Consider the following 22645-nt stretch of genomic DNA (forward strand, 5'->3'; position numbering starts at 1 on the left):
ACTTTGTCTCATTCCTCATTGATCTGTACATATATACACACATTACATTCTTACAGCGCCCAGTTCCTATTTATTAAAGGTAAGGCTTTTTAAATCTAATGCATTCCAAAATGCACAACTAAAAAAGACAAATATATCCAATATCCCAGAGTGACTAGAAAACCTAAATGAACTACAGGTGACCCTTGAACAACATAGGTTTGAACTACATGAGTCCACCTACATGTGGATTTTTTTTTTTTTTTTTAAGTAATCTCTACACCCAATGTGGGGCTCAAATTCAAAATCCCAAGATCAGGAGTTGCACACTCCACCACATGCAAATTTGTTTTATAAATATACCACATACAGTACTATAAATGTATTTTCCTTATGATTTTCTTAACATTTTCTTTAGCTTACTTTAAGAATACAGTTATATAATACCATACAAAATATGTGTAATGGACTGTTATTGGTAAGCTTCTGGTCAATAGCAGGCTATCAGTAAAGTTTTGGGGGAAGTCAAAACATACTCAGATTTTCAAATGCATAGTGGGTTGGTTCCCTTAACTCCCACACCGTTCAAGGGTCAACTGTAATCTGCTTTCCTGAAGAATAATTTTATGAGAAATCTCCTCTAACTTCTACAGAAGGGGACAGAAAAAGAATCCCTGTTAAGTGTCTCTTCAAAGAACTTTATAAAAGATGCTCTAGAGATAAAGCTGGTGCAATCCACTCATTTTACAAGTAAAGAACAAACTTAAAAGTGTTTCTCCAAAGATGGATATGGTTAGCCAGGGTAGATAGCTACCATTGCTGGACATCCCAAAAGCTGGAAGAAGAGAAATATACTACAAGACTTTTCAGAACTTTTCCTAGTGAACTGTGACTAAGAGGGGAATAAACTATGTAGTCTTACCCAAATATAGCGCAAAATACCCTATAATTTGCAGGACTAATAATTCAAGGGAGAACAGTTTGCTCTGAATAGTCTGTTATGTTCTTCAGCTCTTCTCAGACACATCAGGATAAAACCAACAACTGTGAAGCATTCTTCCCAAAAGAGGAGAGGGAAAAGACCCCTTGATATACTGCTTAAGCCCTACAAATAGAGGAGTGACACTCACAAATTAAAGCTTTTTATAGGAAATTCTGAGGCCCTTTACAAAGGGAGATCTTCTTTCATTTTAAAAACTGAATAGTTAGCAAATTTATCTTCCAGTAGAAGGCAGAAACTGCAGTGAAATCTAATGGGTCTATGAGAACTGAAGATTTATTGGTTTAAAAACAGAACATTAAAACTAGGGGATAAAAAAATAGTCCATTAAACACCTTAGAATTTATACCCGATAGCCAATCATTTCTGTTTCTGGTATGTCTTACAGAACTGATATGGCCCCTTTCTTAAAGAAACAAGGTACCTGAATCAAAAAACTGACTATATAGGTGGTAGAACCCTAACAATGAAACCAAAAAGGACAGATACGGTATTAGCACTGGCAGAGACTTTAGGATCCACAAGATCGGGAAAGCTGAATTACATGGAACCAAGCAAAATTCCTGGAATCTATCTAGGGAACCACCTAAGTAGAAATTCCCAGAGTGGCTAAAACCAAGAATAGAACCAACTGACAGCTAGGACTACCGAAAACCTGTCTCATTGTAGTGCAGAAAGAAATATTGGAAGGCTCCTGGAACCATGTAAAAATTGAGTCCTAAATGCAGAACCCCCTCCCAAAAATAAGTTACTGACTCAACTGAAGGTAAAGGGGAAACTGCTTTCCACACAACTAACCATTTTCCCTCTCAAAATTGGAGGATATTTCTAGAAATTGGATCATTTTTATATATTCCACAAGTAGTCTGGTTTTAGTTACTGAGAACTAAGGTGGGCTCGACAGGAGGAATACGAATAAAAAGGATCTCTAGGATTTTCCACGTAAGGAATGTCCCTCAAATTTCTAAAACAAAGTCTGGAGAAGACTGCCGTTCAAGATTAATGGACAGGTTCATTTGGTTAATTCGGTTATATACTCAAGGCTGGACATAGATTCCACTGACTTGGTAGGCTTTTCACTATGACTAAAGTTTATATTATCTAGTTTATGATTCTAGTTAAGTAGGTAAGATTAAAATCATAGACTTGATACCCACATATCATAAGCTATTCTATTCCTAGTATACAGATAGCAATCAAGATACTATTCAAAAATTTTGCCAAGACTTGCCACTGGTCAGAAGGATTAAGGATATATAAAAGGAGCAGCCAGCATATTTAAGCACTATAGGGAAAAAGAAACCTGTCTCAATGAACTGGTATTATCTTCTGGGACTAAGGACAGCATATCAATAGCTAAATGCATTTTACTCTTACAGGCTTTATTAATACTTCAGGTTTTCAGTTCTAGAGTAGAAAAACTAAAACTGCCTTGTATTTCTTTTTTTTCAAGATTATTTATTTATTTATTTATTTGAGAGAGAGAGAATGAGAGACAGAGAGCATGAGAGGGGGGAGGGTCAGAGGGAGAAGCAGACTCCCTGCCGAGCAGGGAGCCCGATGCGGGACTCAATCCCGGGACTCCAGGATCATGACCTGAGCCGAAGGCAGTCGCTTAACCAACTGAGCCACCCAGGCGCCCAAACTGCCTTGTATTTCTGACCTTTCTATAATTTCCTTAGCCAAAATTAAAAGACCAACCATTGTTTACAAACTTAAAAGGCTATCATACACAGTATTTTAAAATTTCGTATCTTCTACAAATTTTGTGAAATTTTTAACTTACAAGATCTTGTCGTTCTGTCATGCTCATCTTCTCTACTATTGACCAGAACCAACGCTTGAACTGCAAGAGCTTCTCAGCATTTTCTCCTAAGAATGAAGTATATAAATCCAGTATACTATATTAGTTATTTTAAAATACTGCTTCTTATAAAAATAGATTGAAATTTTAGGATCAGACATCTAATTCCTAATATAGGAAATTAGGACCATTTGCATAATGTAAAACCTATATAGTTCATTAGTCAATCCTGACTTAAGATGACCAAGAAAAATGAACCACCAGCCTCAAAAAGATAATCACATGACTAATGCCATCTATAATTCATGATTCTTCTCATGAACTTAAACCAGTGCTTCACAAATTTTACTGAGTTTACAAATCACTTGGGGATCTTTTTAAAATGCAGATTCTCATTTACTAGGTCTGAGGGGAGGGAGAAAAGGAACAGAGATTCTGCATTCCTAAACAACTTCTAGATGATGCTGATGCTGCTTATCTGAGGATCATATTTGGAGGGGCTTTAGGTATTTATCTTCCTCCAAACTCCTAGGTTTTTGGTTTGTAAATGAGACAAATTCTTATCTCACAAGTATTGAAAACTATTATACAATGAATCTATATGGTGCCAAGCACAAAGAAAAAAAACAAGAAAATTTATCCAAATAGCTGTTTGCAAAATGTGAAAAAGGGGGAAAAAATGGTACCTGCATGTACACAGTAATTTTGAACTACACGTGGACTCATTTCTTGGCGCTTCCAGTGTTCTATTACACAGCCACAGCAAAAACCCTATTCTTAGGCTTAGGGGACTTTGAAAACAGAGTTGCTGCAAATCAGGCCCTGAAGGTATATGTTATTCTAGGAGGACTGTCACTACCTCTTGTTATTCTTTCTAGATTCTCCATGTGTTTGTGTGTTGTTACACCTTTGTAAGTGAGCTTTGGGTCCAGTTCTACAAAGCAAACACCATACAAATTCTTCAATTAGAGAGTCTAAGAGAAATGAATTGGGAAAGGCCAATAGAATTGTCACATGGATTATTTTTTCTTAGTATATAAAAATCCTTTTATGTAGTTGCTCACCATGAAGAATTTTTACTTGTATTTATACTAAACCATGTATTCTTTAAAACCTAGAAAAATTAAAGAATTAAGAATAACCTAATGCCAAGCCATCATAGTTCAATCATATCTTAAAAATGTAGACAAAAAATTTTTTAAACACCCGAGTAACAGCATTTCTAAGCCCCGTAAATATATCTATCTAGTTTATTCCGTAAACATTAAAAAAATTCCATACCTGATTCATCATTGAAAGAGGTGAAACTGATCAACATCTGCACATTAACTTCACCACAGCCATTTACCAAAAGCCTAAAATCTTCTGCTGTTAAATCCTCTAATGAATTTTTTGGAAGCACATCCAGTAGACCTTTCCTCATTGCCTACAGAATATTTTAAAAATTACCTTTTTATTAGTCTCAGTACTTTATTTTCCATGTAGCATTATTGTTAAAGCGCAATATCTAATTTTAGCAGACTAAGAATACTAGTTCTCATTTTAAACCAGAAAGAAAGAAATTAAGTTCTGTATTTTGAATTGAATAGATTCAAAAGAGGCGGGGATTTGGGGGGGAAGGCATCATGAATAGGCTACAGGTTCGGAAGTGAAATAGTATTGTTATACAGCAGGATTTAACTGACTATAATTTAATTATGTTAATAACAGGCTAGTCATTAAATAAAAATGCTTCAATGTGTCAAACATGCTATCCTGTCACATCCTATGAAAGGTATCATAAGGACAAAAAAAACCCACAAATCTGAAATCTAGAAGCTTACTGAGAAATTTCTCCCTTGCTGTGAGTCCTTTTGCTATAATAAACTATGACTATAATTGCCTTGGAGTCCCTTCTGGTCAGTCACCTAGACGTGGGTGGTGGTAGGACCCCAAAACAGTAGTCATTTCAGTTCCACAAGAATCCTTTCCAAACTTTTACTCACCAAATAGACTTTTTGATGATTACATAGTTTTTCCAAAGAGTTTTACTGAAAAGAGAGCGCTTGGACTGGAATCAGGTATAATTTACACTGTACATAATTTAATTTGGTTTAAAAGTTTTAACCTTTGATAGGCAAGCTGAATATACTCTGAACTAGTTTACCACACAGGAAGATACAAAGAGCCTCATCAGGTCAAAGAACACTTTCAAAAAAGTACTCACGTGTAATGGCTGCTCCGCAACTACCAACATTCTGTGTTCTGCGTATTTACGCACATACTCATACACATTCTGGGGAGTCACTGGTATATTTACACCATTAGGAATAAGTTCAACCTGTAAAAAAATTTAGCCTTGCAATTTAAAAGCAATTTTGTCAAAGCAGTAGTAAGTCCACAGTTCATAAAACAATTTCCTAAAATTCTAAAATCCAAAGACAATTCTGGGGGCCTCTGGGTGGTGCAGTTGGTTACGCGTCCAACTTTTGGTTTCAGCTCAGGTCATGATCTCAGGGTAGTGAGATTGAGCCATGTGTCGGGCTCTGCGCTAAGTGCACAGAGTCTACTTAGAGTTTCTCTCTCCCTCTCCCTCTGCCCAACCCCCACTGTCTTTAAAATTAAAAAAAATAAAAGTAAAAAAAGATAATTCTGTATCTGAAAGTATCTAAGAGATGCAAAAAAGTAAGTACAAAAAACTCTTCTACCTTTCAGTCTCTCATTAACTCTCCATCTCTCTCTGTGCCTGTCCAGATACCTACTGTTTTTTCTCTGTATGTTTGTGTCTCTTGTTCTTTCCCCATCTAAATTATTTCTATATAAGATAAGCAAAACAGACTAACCAAATTCTCTTGCCAGAACCAGAAAATTATGTATTTGCTTTACCTGTCCTCCACCCTCTTCTTTACACAAGTCAATTGCAAATGCCAAATCCATTGCAGAGAAAACAGCATCAGCATCTGAACTCTGAGAAGCGAGGATAAGTTGCCGTAAACTCTCATACATCACAGGGTCAAAAAAAGCAAAATCATGCCAATTGACCTAAGAAAGTAATCATATGAGACATCTTTACTGAATTTTATCTAATTTGAAGATATAAAGAATAATATCCCACTAAATATAATTGATTTGAAGAGTAAAATGTTAATCTTTGGCTCTAATAATTATTTAACTTTCAAAATATAGTAAGTGTAATATATATTTTGAAAAAAATTTAAAGCCAATAAGTGGAGGAGTTTAAGTTCCAAAATAATTTGCAAAAACCTACACTAATTATTAAACAGTGATTATGCTGAGCAGCTGGTCCTTAGTATACATCCTATTTAGTCTTGATTATAATCATAAAATATAGATTATTCTAGATGATGAATCTGATGCTCGAAGAAATTCAGTAACTTATTCAAGATCATATTATTGGGTTAAACTTGAGTCTATTTGATTCCATCTTTCCCATAAACCTTGTTAAAAAGGCAATGCACCAACATTTCTGAGCTGTTGCTATGCTTTAAATCCAGTTCTTTGCACAAGAACATTTTAGCTGGAATACTTTAAGAATTCAATAGGGTCAGAGTTTACATCATTATATGTGTACATGCATACATATGTACACACATATTATACATTGCTGGAAAAGACTAAAATATTTCATTGTTTTGTGTCAAGTAATTTCATTATAATACCTTTAGGAACACTGACAGTTGTGTTTTAAATCAAAAGCTGCATAATTAGTATTATACATTAATTTTAAAGGATGTGGTCCCCCCCATATAAAAAGAATGTGCAGGCAGGCAGACTATCAAAGCGCATAAAGAAATTAAGCTAATTCTATCACCCAGAGATAAATATCAAGCATGCTACGTGGTATTTTCTCACATTCTTTTGTCCCCTCTCCCTCCTGTACATCTTACATATATTTTTGAAGCCAACAACACTCTTTTCAATAAAATACTACTTCTACTTCCACTACAACCTGTTTGAACAAATAGTAATAGTTAAAATCTATTAAGCACTTACCAGGCACTACAGTTTTACCATTTTGCAAATGGGAAAATATGCCATAGGTGTGAGGGGATTTGTCTGCATCAAGATCCAGGTCTGTCAGACACCCCCAAACCCACCAGTGTCACCCACTCTGCCAGGCTATCTCCTCCATGTATTGAGATTTTTCCCATGTCATTAAATGTTTGAAAATGATTTATAATGGCTATAAAAGGAAATTTTTGCAATTGTAAAAGCAGTTAGGTTCATTAAAATCACTTACTTTCCTACCAAGCAACACTTTAATTACATGTCTATTCAATGTAATAGGACATAGTTCATTCTGTAACAGACATAGTCCAAGAATCCTAAAAATAAAAACAGGGAAATATATTTAAATTTGAAAATAATTCTAAAACACATATAACCCCACACATACATACATAATATACACACAGTATTTTGAGAAATTTTCTACAGCCTCATTTCTAATCCGTATGAAGAACATACACATTTTAAAAACTAATGTTTTAGAAAAGTCTCAAACTGATTTTTTTTAAAAATTCAAATATAAGATTAGCGTTATTTTACCTGCCAATGTTTCTGAAACAATTCAACCTTGCTTCTGTGTTTTTGCCAGGCCTTGGAGTATAAAATCCTCTTTTTCCAGGTTGGTAAAACAAAGGGGCATTATCATCACCATCGTCTGTATCATCTAAATCCATATCTACAACACTTCGACTAGAGCCATGACGCTTTCGGTTTTCCTAGTAATAGAATATCAGACTAAGTCCCAAGATTGATTTTATTTTTTTTAAGCTTTTATTTATTTGAGAGAGAGCATGCATGCATGCAAGGGGAGTAGGGAGGGTTAGGAACAAGCAGATTCTGCACTGAGCGTGGAGCCCGATGCTGGGCTCTATCTCAGGACCCTGAGACCATGACCTGAGCTGAAATCAAGAGTTGGACACTTTACTGACTGAGCCACCCAGGTGTGCCCCAAGATTGATTTTAAAAACAGAACATATGAACTAGTTGTCTAAAATCACTCAAAGTGAAGTCAGGTAGGTAAAGCAACATTTATATTTATATGTAAATACACTCTTTAATTCATCCTTTTAGAACTGTGATAATACAAAGCTCATGCCGGGGTGCCTGGATGGTTCAGTTGGTTGAGCGACTATCTTCAGCTAAGGGCATGATCCCAGAGTCCTAGGATCGAGCCCCACTATTGGGCTCCCTGCTCTGTGGGGATCCTTCTCCTCCCTCTCCCTCTGCTGCTCCCCCGCTTGTCCTCTCTCTCTGTGTCAAATAAAAAATAAATCTTAAAAAGAAAAAAAATAAAGCTCATGCCTATTAAATCTTTCTCTGTCCATTTAAAATCACTAATGAAACTGGTAGCTTCTTTCACCCTAATTCCTTAAAGATGTTTTTACTAGATATATGAATGATGAACCACTGTCTTCTGGGCCGTACCATTCTGATGAGAAATCCACTGTCTTTCAAATCAGCGTTTCTCTATATGTAAGGCACTATTCTTTGACTGCTTAGTTTTACAGCAATTCAATTATAATATATATGACATAGTTTTCTTTCCCTTTATCCTATTTAGGGCTCACTGAATCTTTAAATCTAGATCTTGTACCAAATTTGGGAGGCTCTCAGCTGCTATTTCTTCAAGTATTTTCATGTAGTAGTCTCCCCTTTTCTTCTGGGTACTTCAATGACATGGATGTTTGATCTTTCATTATGGTCCCACAGATTCCTGAAATTGTTAATTTCTATCTTCAAACTGACACTTTCCTATCATCTTCATTCTGCTATTGACCTATCTACTGAATTTTTTTTAGACGTACTTTTTTAAGATTTTATTTGAGAGAGAGAGCACAAGCAGGGGGGCGGGGAGAGGGAAAAGCAGGCTCCCCACTGAGCAGGGAGCCCAATGTGGGACTTGACCCCAGGACTCAGGCATCCCTAGAGGTTGCACTTTTAATTTTAAAGTTTATATTTCTCTGCTGTGAACCTCTTTCAGTTCACTAGTGCTTAATTTTATCTCATATTCTTTTTTTTTTTAAAGATTTTATTTATTTATTCATGAGAGACAGAGAGAGAGAGAGAGAGGCAGAGGGAGAAGCAGGCTCCCAAGGAGCAGGGACCCCGATGTGGGACTCGATCCCAGGACCCTGGGATCATGACCTGAGCCAAAGGCAGATGCTTAACCATCTGAGCCACCCAGGCGCCCAATTTTATCTCATATTCTATCAGATAAAGGTACCCCCATCTCATAGAATAGGAGATGAAGTCCAACAAGTAGGTCATCTTGAAGTTAGCATCTACTGGTTCTTTTGCCAGGAGAACTGGTGGGTCTTTTCTGGTTCTTTGTATGTTGAGTAATTTTGGAGGATATCCTGGCTGTCTGAATATTAAGTTGTGAAACTCTGGGTCTTGTTAAAATGATAGGGAGAGGGGCGCCTGGGTGGCTCAGTTGGTTAAGCGACCGCCTTCGGCTCAGGTCATGATCCTGGAGTCCCTGGATCGAGTCCCGCATCGGGCTCCCTGCTCAGCAGGGAGCCTGCTTCTCCCTCTGACCCTCCCCCCTCTCACGTGCTTTCTCTCTCTCTCATTCTCTCTGTCTCAAATAAAAAAATAAAATCTTTAAAAAAGAAAAAAAAATGACAGGGAGAATGTTGATGTTTTGGGGGTTTAGTAGACAACCTGGTTAGATTCAGATTGGAAATATCATCGTCTGTGTGCAATGTTTCCGTTAACAAATTTTCAAAGCCTTTTATTATACTTTTTGGGTCTGCCCTGCATATATGCACCATGGATAGTCTGGGACCTGGGCAATGGTTTAATAATTACAGTTTAGTTCTCAAAGCCTTTTCTATCTTCCAACTAAGACGGGAGTAAAAGAGATCAGCTTTACTCTCCACCTGAAATAATGCCATGCCAGTTGTTTTATCAATTTGACCTCCCTCTATAATCTGGGTGCTACTGTCTACCTTTCAGAATCCTCAGGCAGTTCCTTTTCATGTTTTTTTCAGTTTTTAGTTGTAATCAGTGGAAGAGATAAGATTATGCTGGGTTTGCTCCACCATGGCTGGCACTGAAGTTCTCAGGGAACTAAAAAAGCCTTCCTCACTGCTCCTCCACATGTCTCATTTTCTCTGCATCTTTGCAACTCACTTCTTCCTTGAGGAACAAGCCCCAAGAAATTCATGACATCTCTAAGTTAAAGCTTAATTCAAGCTGTGCTAAATTGGAGTTCCAAGTGCTTTATTAGCATATGTACAAAACACCTCTTACCTGTACCTTTTCTGAGGAGTCTAATAATCCAAGATCCAGGATACTATCAGCTCCATTTTCCCTAAAACAAACCAAAAGCCTTTCACATTCCAGATAATTGAGACTTCTAGAATTTAGTGTAGAGAAACATGCATTTGAATTTATAAAGATTTATAAATACATTTATTAAAGGTTTTAAAAAATATCCAGGACACTTACTAGTCAGTGCAATTATAGGAACAGAGAAGTCAGTATTATATACACAAAAAAACATTAGATGCTACATGTGTGATTCAAGATAATGAGCTAAGGGCTACCTGATTTAAGACAAAATAATGCAGTCTTCATAGGGGTACTGAAGCTCAAGCTCACAGGGAGCATTGTAAAAGAACAGAAAATGTTCAGAAGGCAAACACAATAGGAATCAAATTCTTTGGTGTGTTTAATTATTTTAGAATACTAATTCACTATTCACTTTATACAGCCAGCTGAAAGGAATCAATAGATTATACATTACTTGCATTCAACAGAAAACACTACTAAATTAGCAATCCTTATATATCAAAATCTTTTTATCAAAATGCACGTTCCTCATAACCTTTTCTATAATGGGCTGAGCTCTATTGGGGTGCTGATTACCTCCAGAGACAGGAAAAAGGAATGAAGAAACAGTACATAAAAGTCCATAGAAGAAAAATAGTAATAACCAGCAAAGAAAATAAACTTCTAGCAATAGTCTCTCCCCCCCCCCCCCCCCCCCCACCTCCCAGCAGTAGTCTTTTGGCTTGGACCATTCAAAGGCTATGAAACAGGTAAGTGGCTGTTACATTTCAGTGCTTAGCCTACCCACTTATCCATTTCTGGGACCATATACAATCTAAGTTCCTTGTGCAAAATCATGACTAGGAAGAAAAGAGAGAAATTTGCATCTAAAAAGCCTCAAACTGGGTATTAGAGTAGCCTCAGGATAGAAGGCACAGGGTAAGTTTGGCTTATCTTCCTGATGTCACTTTTACTTGTCACCTTGGGAAAAGAATAATTTAATTATTAGGTATTTTTAAGTTTTATATTAAAACAAATATATTACACAACAGAAAGCAAAAACTTGCATGGATTTTTAAGATAAATCAGGGTATCTAAAAGAAGCTTCATGCTTATGGTAAGAACTCAGGGACTATACCCTAATTCCTTGAAATAGCTGGCCTCTACCATTAGGGGTATTCTGGTAGAAAATCTGAGATGTACTTTTTATAAGTAATTTCTAAGTATCAGGTATATAAAAGATTTTTAGAACTTAAGTCACTGCTAAAATTCTTTCTAATACATGTGAAACTCAACTGTCTCACTCGTGGATTTTAAGCCATCTCTTATAAAACCATTTGATGTTGTGTACTTTATAGTATAAATTTTAAGATATGGTAGCACCTACATCCTAAAAATAAAGTAGTTGATGTTTAAACTGAAATGCCTTCCCAATTATACACATTACCGTCCATGTGCTATAATGAGTTCCATGGCTTCATCCACTCTTGCTCTCAGAGAATCTTCACTTGCTAGAAGCAGCAGCAGCTGAGCTGGGGATAATTCCAACAGCATGCCAGTGATTTTACTTGCAAACGCCTGTAAACAATGAACAAAGTTAGTTGCCCCTACACTCTGAAACCTCTTGTCTAAATCAACAATCTTTTATCCAAAAAAAGAAGAAGAAAATATAGACACTTGGATAACAAAAAAATTTCTGACCTAGTAAGGTATTTTATTAAACTGGAAGCTTCATTTTAGAGAACTTTGGTAGTCTTATTAAAGCTAGTTTAAAATTTGTATGACAAGCCTTTTAAGATTTTTGCTATCCATGAGTAAACATACAAATACTCAGTTTCCATTTTCCCCTTCAGAGAGCCAAAACATTTCTTTCATGTAGGGTAGAAGAAAAGAAAGGGAGAGAAGAAGCGAAAGAGGGAGAAGAAAGATGCCTATAATTAAGGCTAAAGATTTACTGAAAGAACTATAATTGGTTTTGTTTTATTTTCTCTTGCTAGAACACATGTATGTAAGTCATACATAAAGGAAAAACACAACTAGTTTATATGTTTCATACTGTATGAAAGAAACCTTTGACAGATAAAAATCTTCTGGCAACACTTAACAGCAATAAAGTACATTATTTGCAGTATGTTTTAGCTACAACTTGGTAACAGATTAAAAAGTCTGCTTCAAAAAGTAACAATTTGTACAAATTAAATGCACAGATAATTACTTTAGCACACAAGGAACTTATTAGGTAGAATGACAACTTAGCATAGGTAGAAAAAACAAACCTCCCTCTCAAGCTACCCTCCAGCAAATTTTGCTGCTTTCCCTCTTAAGCTTCCTTTTTACTACAGTCCTCAACCACATAACCTGCCAGTAGCTAACATTTTTACAATGCCAACTTTAATTCAAAAACAAAAATGGCACAGTCAGTTAAGAGGAAGCTAAGTGCACCATACATACTGGCTGCATTGCTTGTACACGGGGATAAAGTCTCTCTCCAAGAGCCTGACGATGTGCTGGCAGAGGATCAGGATCATCACTAGGATTCCCTTCAGAGGCTGGTCTGAAGGGCCTAGTATCAATGGAAAGCTGTCTTCTAAAGTCTCTGTAAGAAGAACAAAGCTATTGTAACTTATTTCCCTTGTCTGCAAAAAACATCAGCACAACTGCTAAAGAAGATGAAAAACCAGAGCATATAGGTAGCTCCAGTTATGGGAAAGGCAGTGGAATGCCTAATAGATGATGGTTGGGAAATAAAGATTTTCTAGATGTTGTTACTTAAAAATCTATAAATTTGCAATGCATAGTTCAATTTGATTCTAAGGGAGCAGGACCATAAAATACCAGAAATCAAAAATCCACCCACATTTCCTGGAAATTTTAGTCCAAAGTAAAATGCCACCCACCCTAACAGGAGAAAAATTAAGAGGTTTAAATATAATACAATTTCCACAATTAAAATTTTAAGACAAATTTGGGAAAGAATGATACTAAGTTATGTAATTTTAACTGCCCCAGGGTTTTAAAAGCAGAACATTTTAATAACAGTTCAGTTACTATTCATTTACCCAAATATTAAAACTTTTTCTAAAAAATAGTCCATAATTGAGACCCTCCCATTACAGGCCTACCTTCAGCTTCATTCAAAAAGGTGGCATTCAGTAAGATACAAAAGGATCTCACCTATCTCGATCTCTCCGAGAACCTGCTCGCAAGCCACTACTCCTTCTCATTTCCCTTTCTCTCTCCCTTTCCCGATCCCTCTCTCCTCTGTTCCTTAATCTCTGCATTAAACCTGGAAGAAAACATGAAACACACTTTAGATACATGTAAATGCAACTACTTTAACTTTGAAAGTCGATGTGAGGACTTGAGACAAATAGAAGAACATGACAGGTGAAGGTTATCTCTCTTAGCATTTGTGTCAGTGCCTTTCTCCCATTCTCCCTCTGGTTTTGAAGGTTGGGGTAATTGTACAGAATGTACCTGGCATAATAGATATTCACTCAGTAATGAATTATGTCACAATTGTGAAATAATACGTAGCAACTGGGGCTGCTATTTTCACCACAAATAATGCTAAGATTTCTTATGTGTAAGATTTCTTATGTGATTAGAGTCCTATCTATTTTCTTTATTCTTAGTTTTGGGCATTAAGCATTACAGAATACCTAAGACATTAGCTCTTATTTTCAAAACCTTGAGCATAATAAGCCAAAGTATGGTTTCCTAAAGAGAGTGCAGAAAAGTTATTTCTGAAATGTTATGACTTCCCAGGTTCACTCATTCACATTTGCCAATTTCTTTTTATTATTAAGACTACAGAAAGTCAAATGGTAAACTAATGATGAAAGGCTGGAGTACTCTACACCATCTTTTCATCCTCAATCCTTCTTGGAGCTCATTCAGCCTCTATGGTGGCAGTTTACAGAACCCCAATAGAGTATCACTACAGCCTAGATAAAATACAGGATTTTCCTAGTAATTCCCTCCCCCTGAATTATCCACCTACAATATGACAGTTTCTGCCCCCACTTTACATGAATCCCCAATTATAAGCTACTTAAGGCATTTGGATTTTTTTTTTTTTAAGATTTTATTTTGAGAGAGAATGAGAGAGAGAGAGCATGAGAGGGGGGAGGGGGGAGGGGGGGTCAGAGGGGGAAGCAGACTCCCTGCCGAGCAGGGAGCCCGATGTGGGACTCGATCCTGGGACTCCAGAACCATGACCTGAGCCGAAGGCAGTCGCCCAACCAACTGAGCCACCCAGGCTCCCCGGCATTTGTAATTTTCACAGATTTTTCTTTTTTTTTTAATTTGAAAATTAGGTAAGAATCCTAATCCTTAAGTGCTGGTCCTCAAGGAGGTCGAGCTTGAGCCAGGATGTTAAACAGAAAATCTTATTACCAAAAAAACAAAGTCTTGCTAAATTATACAGTGAGGTTAATAATACGGTCAACCAATCTATATTTGGTTGCAAGTTCCTTATCTCACTGGGGACCGGTAGCAACTCTGCAAACTGTACTCTGAATAGCACTGCTCTAGAGAATAGTATTTTCTTAAGTATCTGTGCTAATTAAATACAAGGGTGGTAGAAATACTGTAATGTGCTCACTGAATTTTTCTATTACCGTAGAGCTTAAAACTTCCCACTCCCCAAACATGTAACAACTGAGATGAGAAACTCACTACTACAGTCACATTTATGAAAATAAATGGGTCAGTAAAAGAGCCAAGTGCTAAACTGCTGATTAGAGTAGTTTAAACAAGATCAAATCATTAACCTAGAATAAAACTATAAAAATGTGAATGTACACTAAAGTCCTCCCACTATAAATACTTGTAACTGTAATTACAACGTTTTGATGAAACAAGAATTGAAACAAGAATTTTTCTCCTCTTAATCCCCTTTACCAATTTCATCCATCCACATGATTTTTATGATGCTTGTTATCTGGAGAGTACTTACTTGTATGAGTGCCTTTGTTGGCATTTTGGATACAATCTAAATTTGGCAGTTTTTCATTTGACAAAAATGCCTGTGCAATGGCTGTATAAAAACTCCGTGCGACGCCACTGCCCTCTCCTGGCTCGTCCTTAAATGTGACTTTCACTCTGTGTACAGCCATTGGCGTAGTAGCACATCTTCGACCAAAGTGATTGTTAAGCTGCCTCATGGTCTGCTGAATAAGAAGATCTCGATCCCGATCCACCTATTAAAATGCACCAAAAAGTAGTAAAGTTCAGTGTTAGAAACCACTTTGAAATTTTTCTATATAAAATATGAAACTGTAATATTAGTTTCTCAGGAGTTTAACTACAAAGTAATCTGGGTTCCTGGGAGCTTATATATTCCAAATTAAAAACTTTTTTTTTTTTTCAGAGAGAGAGAGACAGAAAGTGAGCATGGAGGTGTGGGTGGGCACAGAGGGAGAGGGAGAGAGAAAAATTTCAAGCAGGCTCTGCACTGGGCTCAATATCACGACCCTAAGATCATGACCTGAGCCAAAATCAAGATTTGGACGCTTCATCGACTGAGCCACCCAGTTACCACTCCCGGCCCCAAATAAAAAACATTCTAAAGCATATAAAAATGTCTTGCTTAAATCAGGATAATGGAATTTAACTCAATCTAATATTTTCTTCTCTCTTTTTTTTTTAAAGATTTTATTTATTTGAGAGAGAGAGAATGAGAGAGAGCACATGAGACAGGGGAGGGTCAGAGGGAGAAGCAGACTCCCCGCTGAGCAGGGAGCCCAACGCGGGACTCGATCCAGGGACTCCAGGATCACGACCTGAGCCAAAGGCAGTCGCTTAACTAACTGAGCCACCCAGGCGCCCAATCTAATATTTTCTTAATAAGCCTATTGGAAAACAGCAATTTGTTCAATTTTGGAATATACCAGGGTAATTCCAAGTAAATCAAGGGTGTTTTAAAACCAAACAAACACAAACCAAAAAAACTGCTAGCAAATACTAGAAAACACAGGATATTCCTTTGGTGACAGAAAACCACAAGCAAAGTAAAAGAAAAATGATAAGCTGGGAAAATGGTGAGTGTGTTCTGTTACAAAGATATATATTTATGAATAGTATACATAGTGCTGTAAGATAATGTGCTTCTAAAAAATCTAAAAAATTGGGGAAAAAGCTTAATAGAAAAAAATGGGCAAGATATATATATCAAACGGTTCACAGAAAAAAGTAAAATACTTAAATATATGAAACGATGTTTAACTTTGCTCATAATAAGAGAAATGCAAATTAAAACTACACAAGATGCCATTTCTTACCTATCACATTGGCAAAAATCTAAACATTTGACAAACTGCTGGCAGGACTATAGAGGCATCTCAGATTAATGTTGCAAGTGCAAAAATACATAATCATCATGCAGAAGTATTTGCCAAAATTACGTATGCATATGCTCTTTGACCCATGTCTAGGTTCTATGTCTAAGAATCTATCTCAAAGATACACACATTAGCCCAAAAAAACACACACCACTATTTGTAACAGCAAAAGATTAGAAATAAACCCAAATATCTATCAACAGGAGATTGGTGGGGCGCCTCGGTGGCTCAGTCAGTCAAGTGTGCATTCGGCTCAGGTCATGATCCCAGGGTCCTAGGATCAAGCACTGCGTCGGGTGCCCTGCTCAGCGGGGAGCCTGCTTCTCCCTCTCCTCCCCACCTGTGCTCTCTGTCACTATCTCTGTCTCTCTCTCTCTCAAATAAATGTTTAACAACAACAACAAAAAAAACCCCACACAAAAACAAAACTGTGATACAACCATAAAATGCAGTACTAAGACAAAACAGCTGTAAAAGGAAGGCAGAACCCTGCTCTATGCAGCAATGGCTTTACCTCTAGGATATACTGTTAACTAGGAAAAGCAAGATGGAGTAAAATGCATAGCACACTCGGGGTCAGGAGTAGGGGAGAGAGATGGCTAATGAATACATATACACACATGCACGATTACTTTTTTTTTTAAAGGAGGGAAGACAATTTAAAAAAAAAAAAAAACCTGAAGGGGAGAAGTGGGGGCATGGTAAAAGAGACAGAAATAGAAACTAGACTTCCCTAAATATAACTTCTTCTGTAGAGTTGGCCTTGCACTATTATAGATATTTTACATTAGTAGCAAAACCACACAAAGAAAAATTATTTCAAGTGACTTGAAGCAATCTGACTATATCTCTAATTGGATAAGTTCTAAGGGCAAAAAACTGCAAGTAAATCTTAAGCTATTTTCGATCATTGTTTTGGGTGGTCGTGTGGATGTTGTAACTCTAAAACTGCCATGTATATGCTGTAAGATAAAAGCAAAGGAGTAATTTTCTTAGTGGTGTTGGGAAGTTGGATTTTTGGTTTGGAAGAAAGGAGATAAAGACTAAGAGGTGGAAATAAAACAATTATGTGATCCTAAATCTCGAATTTGAATTGGAAATATCAAGTATGCACTTACAATGTAATTTCTCTTTTTTTTTTTTAAAGGAAAATTTCCTAGTTCTATCCATTGAAAAGACCTAGAAACCATGACCAACCTAGTAGGCAGGGAGCAACCCTATAGCCCAGATTATAATCTTGAAATACTTTTCTAAAAGGAACCAAGGCTTCTTGAAGAAATCGTTGATTTAAGGTCTGTGACAGGAAATATACAAGATGAGACATACCAAAAAGTAAAGAAGTTATCAAAGATTGTTGGGAGTCCTGTCAAAAGGACCGAGGAGCCAAAGAGGACTCAGGACTCCCACTAGCCAAAGAGACGATCTGAGCATCAATGGAATATAATAACCCTAATGGAATAAAGGACATCAAAAATGTTAAAAAAAAAACAAAACTGAAAATATTCACTGATCATGAGAAGATGTTAGGAAACCTATTGCCAGAGATAACCACTACTCTAATTATAAAAGTTTTAGTTAACTCAAAACATCCCTTAACAAGACTGGTATTTTTTGTTTTTTTAAAGATTTTTTAAATTTATTTATTAGAGAGAGAGAGAGTGAGAGAGAGCGCAAGAGGGGGTAGGGTTAGAGGGAGAAGCAGACTCCCCGCCGAGCAGGGAGCCCGATGTGGGACTCGATCCTGGGACTCCGGGATCATGACCCGAGCCGAAAGCAGTCGCTTAACCAACTGAGCCACCCAGGCGCCCCTATTTTTTGTTTTTAAACTTAATATAAATGGCACACTATATGTATAGTATAAGAAAATCTAAATACCTTTACCTCTAGTGATAAATCTCTTGACTGCTGGTTCCTCAGTTTTTCCATTTCTCTACGGAATTTTGATTCTTTTACCTCAAAACCACCCAATTCAGTTAGGATCTTTAAAAAAAAAAAAATCCACGACAGAATTATTCTCTGACATAAGTTCTTATCAGGCAGAACAGAATTAAAAGTGCTCAAAATACATACTGATCCAGGTTCTGCTCCAACATCTTCCATGAACACCCTGCCAAATAGTTCCAAAGAAAGGCGCCAACGTCCTAACAGCATATCGTGGGAAATAACCATTCCCATGAAGCTACACTGTGGCCTGCAAGAGATTTAAGGGGAGAGTGGGAAGTAATTTCGCCAACTATAAAAATTCCCTGATTTTTGGTCAATGACAGTAATTTTCTTGGTTCTGAAGTACTTCAAACCACATCCTCTCTAACAGAATTTTTCTAGAACTACTCATTCCTCATAGAACTTCTCATTTTTATTCCATCATTCCTTCTGTCCTTTATATAAGGATACATCTCCTCGCTGCCTACCTTCATCTTCATTTTTACCTCTTCTCCTTAAAGTCCATCATCCCTCTCCATTTGGGTGACTCCTAGATCCCTCTCCAGTTCAAATTTTCACAACAGACCAGAATTTCCACTGTGTTAAATATATCCACGTCAGTGACACACAAGTCCAATTCAACATAGGAAAACTGAATACGGCTTCTTCACTTCAATGACGCTGCCTCTTGCTTTCTTTCAGTAGTACCATCTATTTCCCTATTGCACAAACCTGAAACAAATTTTAATGTCTCTTTCCCCTGTTCCTCCAGAGTGATTAAGTCCTTCATGAGTTTCTCTCTTTCCATAATTTCCTATCCATACCCAAAGGCAATATTCTACTTCAGCCCCTTTTTACCACTAGCCTGGACTAGTTAACAGCTTTCTAACTTGTCTCTCTACCTCCAATTCTTCTCTCCTTCAATGTTTGCTTCTACACATTCTAACCATCTCAGCTCAAGCCATATTGTCTCTGAAAAGCTTGGGCCCCCCCAGTCCACAATTCTTCCTTGCCTTTTATGGTCGTTGGACTATGTATATAAAATGTAGTTTCCTAAGCAAAAATAATTGTCTGACATTCTGTAAACCATTTGTACTCAACAAATCATTTGATGATTAGCCATACTGAGCCACAGTGTACCCTAGCAAATTTTTACTGGGAAAGCAAAGAACCTACCTCTTTCTTATAATAATCAACTGTGAACCTGCCAAAGGAGCCCAAGCAAGTGTGAGAGTCACAAGTCTAGAAAGCTCTTTCTAGTTATTCACATGTTTTCCTTTGCTGAGCTGCTGGTAACACGTCTATAATTGGCAACCTGACATGGACAAACTTAACTCAGTACTGAACATTAAAAAACAGAGGCCTAGAATTTCCTCAATAAAGTAAGGAGAAAAATCAGAAAGCCAATCAATGACTATATAGTCACCCCAAAATCCAGAAAACTCAAACATTTAATTCTATTATTTACATACATATGAAATAAAATAATAAAACTCCTAAATAAAAATTCTTAGAATTATAAAACCCATAAAGTAATGCAACAGAAAAACTATCTCCACTTAGCAAATACCTGAAAGATGTAAGAGGTGGCCCTTCACTTTCAGTCAGTCCTATTTCTGCTAGTAAACTGCTTTTCAACTGTGCAGCAAGATCATGAGCAGATGGTCCTGGTTTTGAACTTTCAGCTTCTTCTGGCACCACATTCTGTTCTTCCCCTTCCTTTTTTTGTCGATTTTGCATGTTCATTACATTTTTTAAATTGGCAGCATAAGACATTTTAGTTGGGAGAACCTATGAATTTTTACACATAAAAGTTATACATTAAAAAAAAACTGACTAGATTTCCTTTTCAACTTCCTAATATTCCACAGAAATCACGGAAGTTTTGTAATTCCTTTCTAGCACTTCAACTACAAAGATGCAGCCTGTTTCCCTTGCTGACTACCAATGAAACTGCACCAATGTGCATTTACCACAGCAGCCTCAGAGAACTTTTAAAGGATTCTTTATAATATCTGTGGCTACTATAATGTCCTATGTTATTCTCAATATTTCAAAGATTGCATTCTTTTTTATCACTTAGATAATAAAGCAAATTCTGCTCTTAAACGTGTTTATTACGTTTTCATTGGAGGAACAGTACGGACTATATAATTTTAGGCTCTCACATCAGACTTTTATCTAAATTCTAGATCTACTACTTAACTAGTTGTATAACAAACAGACATTCCCACAAGAAATTTATGTAATCTCTGCAAGCCTCAACTTTTTACCCATAAAATCAGGACAAAAAATGCTTTCCACTCAACGTGCTTATAAAGATTGAGACTGTGCCTAGTAGATAATATTAATAATGACTTGTTGGATAATTCTACCTTATTATTCACATTCTACAGTCAAAAAAAAAAGTTAAGCCAATACTATATATGCTCATATATATAAGATAGGTATATATGCATTACACATATAAAGATTTAATTTCCAGAAACATTACAACATTCAACTCTGTGAAATAGGCAAAACACATAATGAAACTCTCATTTCATAGATGAAGTCACCTGACATAAAACAAGTTTGTCTCAAAGCAGGTTAGTTGACACTGATGGAATTATGAAATTATATGGAATTATGTCACAAGGCAGGAATTTCTGATACTTCCATTATTTGAGGCAATACAATATTCTGGATTAATGCATTTCTAAAACTCTAGATACTGGGACAAGTTCTCATTCACAGATATTATATTGTGAAGATTTTTACTATCTTACCTCAAGGCAATTTCTATCCACTGTAACCTCCATTAGGCATTTCCCACTACTGGCAGATGAAGAATAAAGACCCTGACTTGGACGGCCAAAAAGATCCTCCTTTCTAGCGTTTGGCTGGAATTTTAACAGAAATATTCTAGTTACACTGAACACTTAAAAAAAAATGAAGTCACTTAAAAAGAAACCTTGTAAACTAGTTTATCTAAATCACCTGCAACAGATGTGGCTGATCAGCCAAGGGGATGGCTTCAGCCAGAGGCACTTCAAATGGATTTGGGGGTATACATCCAAGGAACGTCATGGAGTCTGAGCGTCGGAAAAATGGATGGTTTTGACCAGTTTCTGCAGGAAGAGAGTCATCATCCTTATCATTCAAAGTAGCACCTAAACATAAAGAGATAAAGTTGTTTGTTTTTTAGAAAATATTAGTTACTGGGGAAGGGTAAAAGAATCTTAATCTGCTCAATCCAAAATTCCTATAACCTCTTTATGAAATTTTAATGTCACCCAAAAACAAGTTTATTGTCCAAAATTTTGATACCATTTTAGGTGATAATTCAAAATATTAGCAATTTAAAATGGTTACAGTGGTAAATTCTATTATGTGTATTTTAACACAACAAGAAAAGCTTGGAAAAAAAAGTATTAGCAGTAACAAATACTGTTCCATTTTTGTATTGGACAAAACATTTCCCATATCTTTCTCTTTCTCTCTTTAGGGATTCAGACCTGAATACAGCTGGCTTCCTAAGCATATTCAGGACATGGCTCACTGATGACTCTATAAGGAGGAGATGGTCAGGAGCTGAGATCTGAGCATTTGCTTACTTTTAAGTGCTGCTTTCTCTACAAGACAAAAATGTCTGGACATCTCATTCATCTCAACAGTAAGCACAAGAACACCATCTCCCCTTAATGGAATAAAATTTCGGGCAGTGTACAGTAAGCTGTGAAAATAGTGACTAAGGCTGGGTTTTCAAACAGCAGCAATTAGGTCAGTTGTCTTTCCCTGGGCTGAATAAAAGTACTAGCTGTTCATAAGAAATAGGCAAGAGGACAGGCTATTTGGCCCCACTTTAAAAAAAAATTTAAATTCCACTTGAAATAATAGCTAAAAACTACAAAGTAGAGACTGCAGAAGATCCCAAAATTTCTTGAGTTTGGAATATTTTCTTTTTATTGCATTAACTCTTAAGAGTTTTGATATTTGGGAGTTATAATTGGTATTTCTCATTTTCTTGACTAAACCAATTTTGCATTAGCATTAATAAAGGTTCTGCTAAGACTTTTTAAAGATGTTGTACTTACACACTTAAAAATAAAGGTAAACATAAAACTAAAACCAAAGGATACAAAGATAAAAGAGAAAAAATACCGACTGTTAAAAAGTTTATAACATTTCTTTAATTCATCCTTATTTATGAAGCAAATAACTCAAGGATATATAAGGAAAAATGGACAGAAAATGCAAGAAATGGGACATAGAGAAGAAAAGAGAAATTCCCACCCAGACAGAAAATAATGAAGTTAAAAAGCTTGAAGG

General features: G+C 36.4%; 1 protein-coding gene and 1 long non-coding RNA gene across 7 annotated transcripts in view; one reads left to right on the top strand and one right to left on the bottom strand.

Moving 5' to 3' along the window:
- Positions 1 to 22345, top strand: part of LOC118015090 — a 69658-nt gene extending 47313 nt beyond the window's left edge. The window contains exon 3 of the long non-coding RNA XR_004680526.1: positions 21822 to 22345. This is a non-coding gene — a long non-coding RNA (uncharacterized LOC118015090). The remainder of the gene's footprint in view (positions 1 to 21821) is intronic.
- Positions 1 to 22645, bottom strand: part of UBR5 (ubiquitin protein ligase E3 component n-recognin 5) — a 137248-nt gene that overhangs the window by 2060 nt on the left and 112543 nt on the right. For 2 of the 6 annotated variants that reach the window (XM_035011666.1, XM_035011669.1), the window contains exons 43-58: positions 21314 to 21486; positions 21103 to 21216; positions 19905 to 20125; positions 18482 to 18602; positions 18287 to 18391; positions 15028 to 15271; positions 13242 to 13353; positions 12519 to 12663; positions 11515 to 11645; positions 10047 to 10107; positions 7332 to 7507; positions 7024 to 7108; positions 5649 to 5804; positions 4990 to 5103; positions 4065 to 4209; positions 2766 to 2851 (exon numbers count right to left, since the gene is read on the bottom strand). In XM_035011666.1, the coding sequence (XP_034867557.1) occupies positions 2766 to 2851; positions 4065 to 4209; positions 4990 to 5103; positions 5649 to 5804; positions 7024 to 7108; positions 7332 to 7507; positions 10047 to 10107; positions 11515 to 11645; positions 12519 to 12663; positions 13242 to 13353; positions 15028 to 15271; positions 18287 to 18391; positions 18482 to 18602; positions 19905 to 20125; positions 21103 to 21216; positions 21314 to 21486 (2189 nt within the window). Of the gene's footprint in view, positions 1 to 2765; positions 2852 to 4064; positions 4210 to 4989; positions 5104 to 5648; positions 5805 to 7023; positions 7109 to 7331; positions 7508 to 10046; positions 10108 to 11514; positions 11646 to 12518; positions 12664 to 13241; positions 13354 to 15027; positions 15272 to 18286; positions 18392 to 18481; positions 18603 to 19904; positions 20126 to 21102; positions 21217 to 21313; positions 21487 to 22645 lie in introns of those variants that run through there. The other 4 variants (XM_035011670.1, XM_035011667.1, XR_004680523.1 and 1 more) reach the window with 3 other exon arrangements.

This window comes from Mirounga leonina, unplaced genomic scaffold (genome assembly GCF_011800145.1).
Source record: "Mirounga leonina isolate KUSES-001 unplaced genomic scaffold, KU_Mleo_1.0 Mir_165, whole genome shotgun sequence".
NCBI lineage: Eukaryota > Metazoa > Chordata > Mammalia > Carnivora > Phocidae > Mirounga > Mirounga leonina.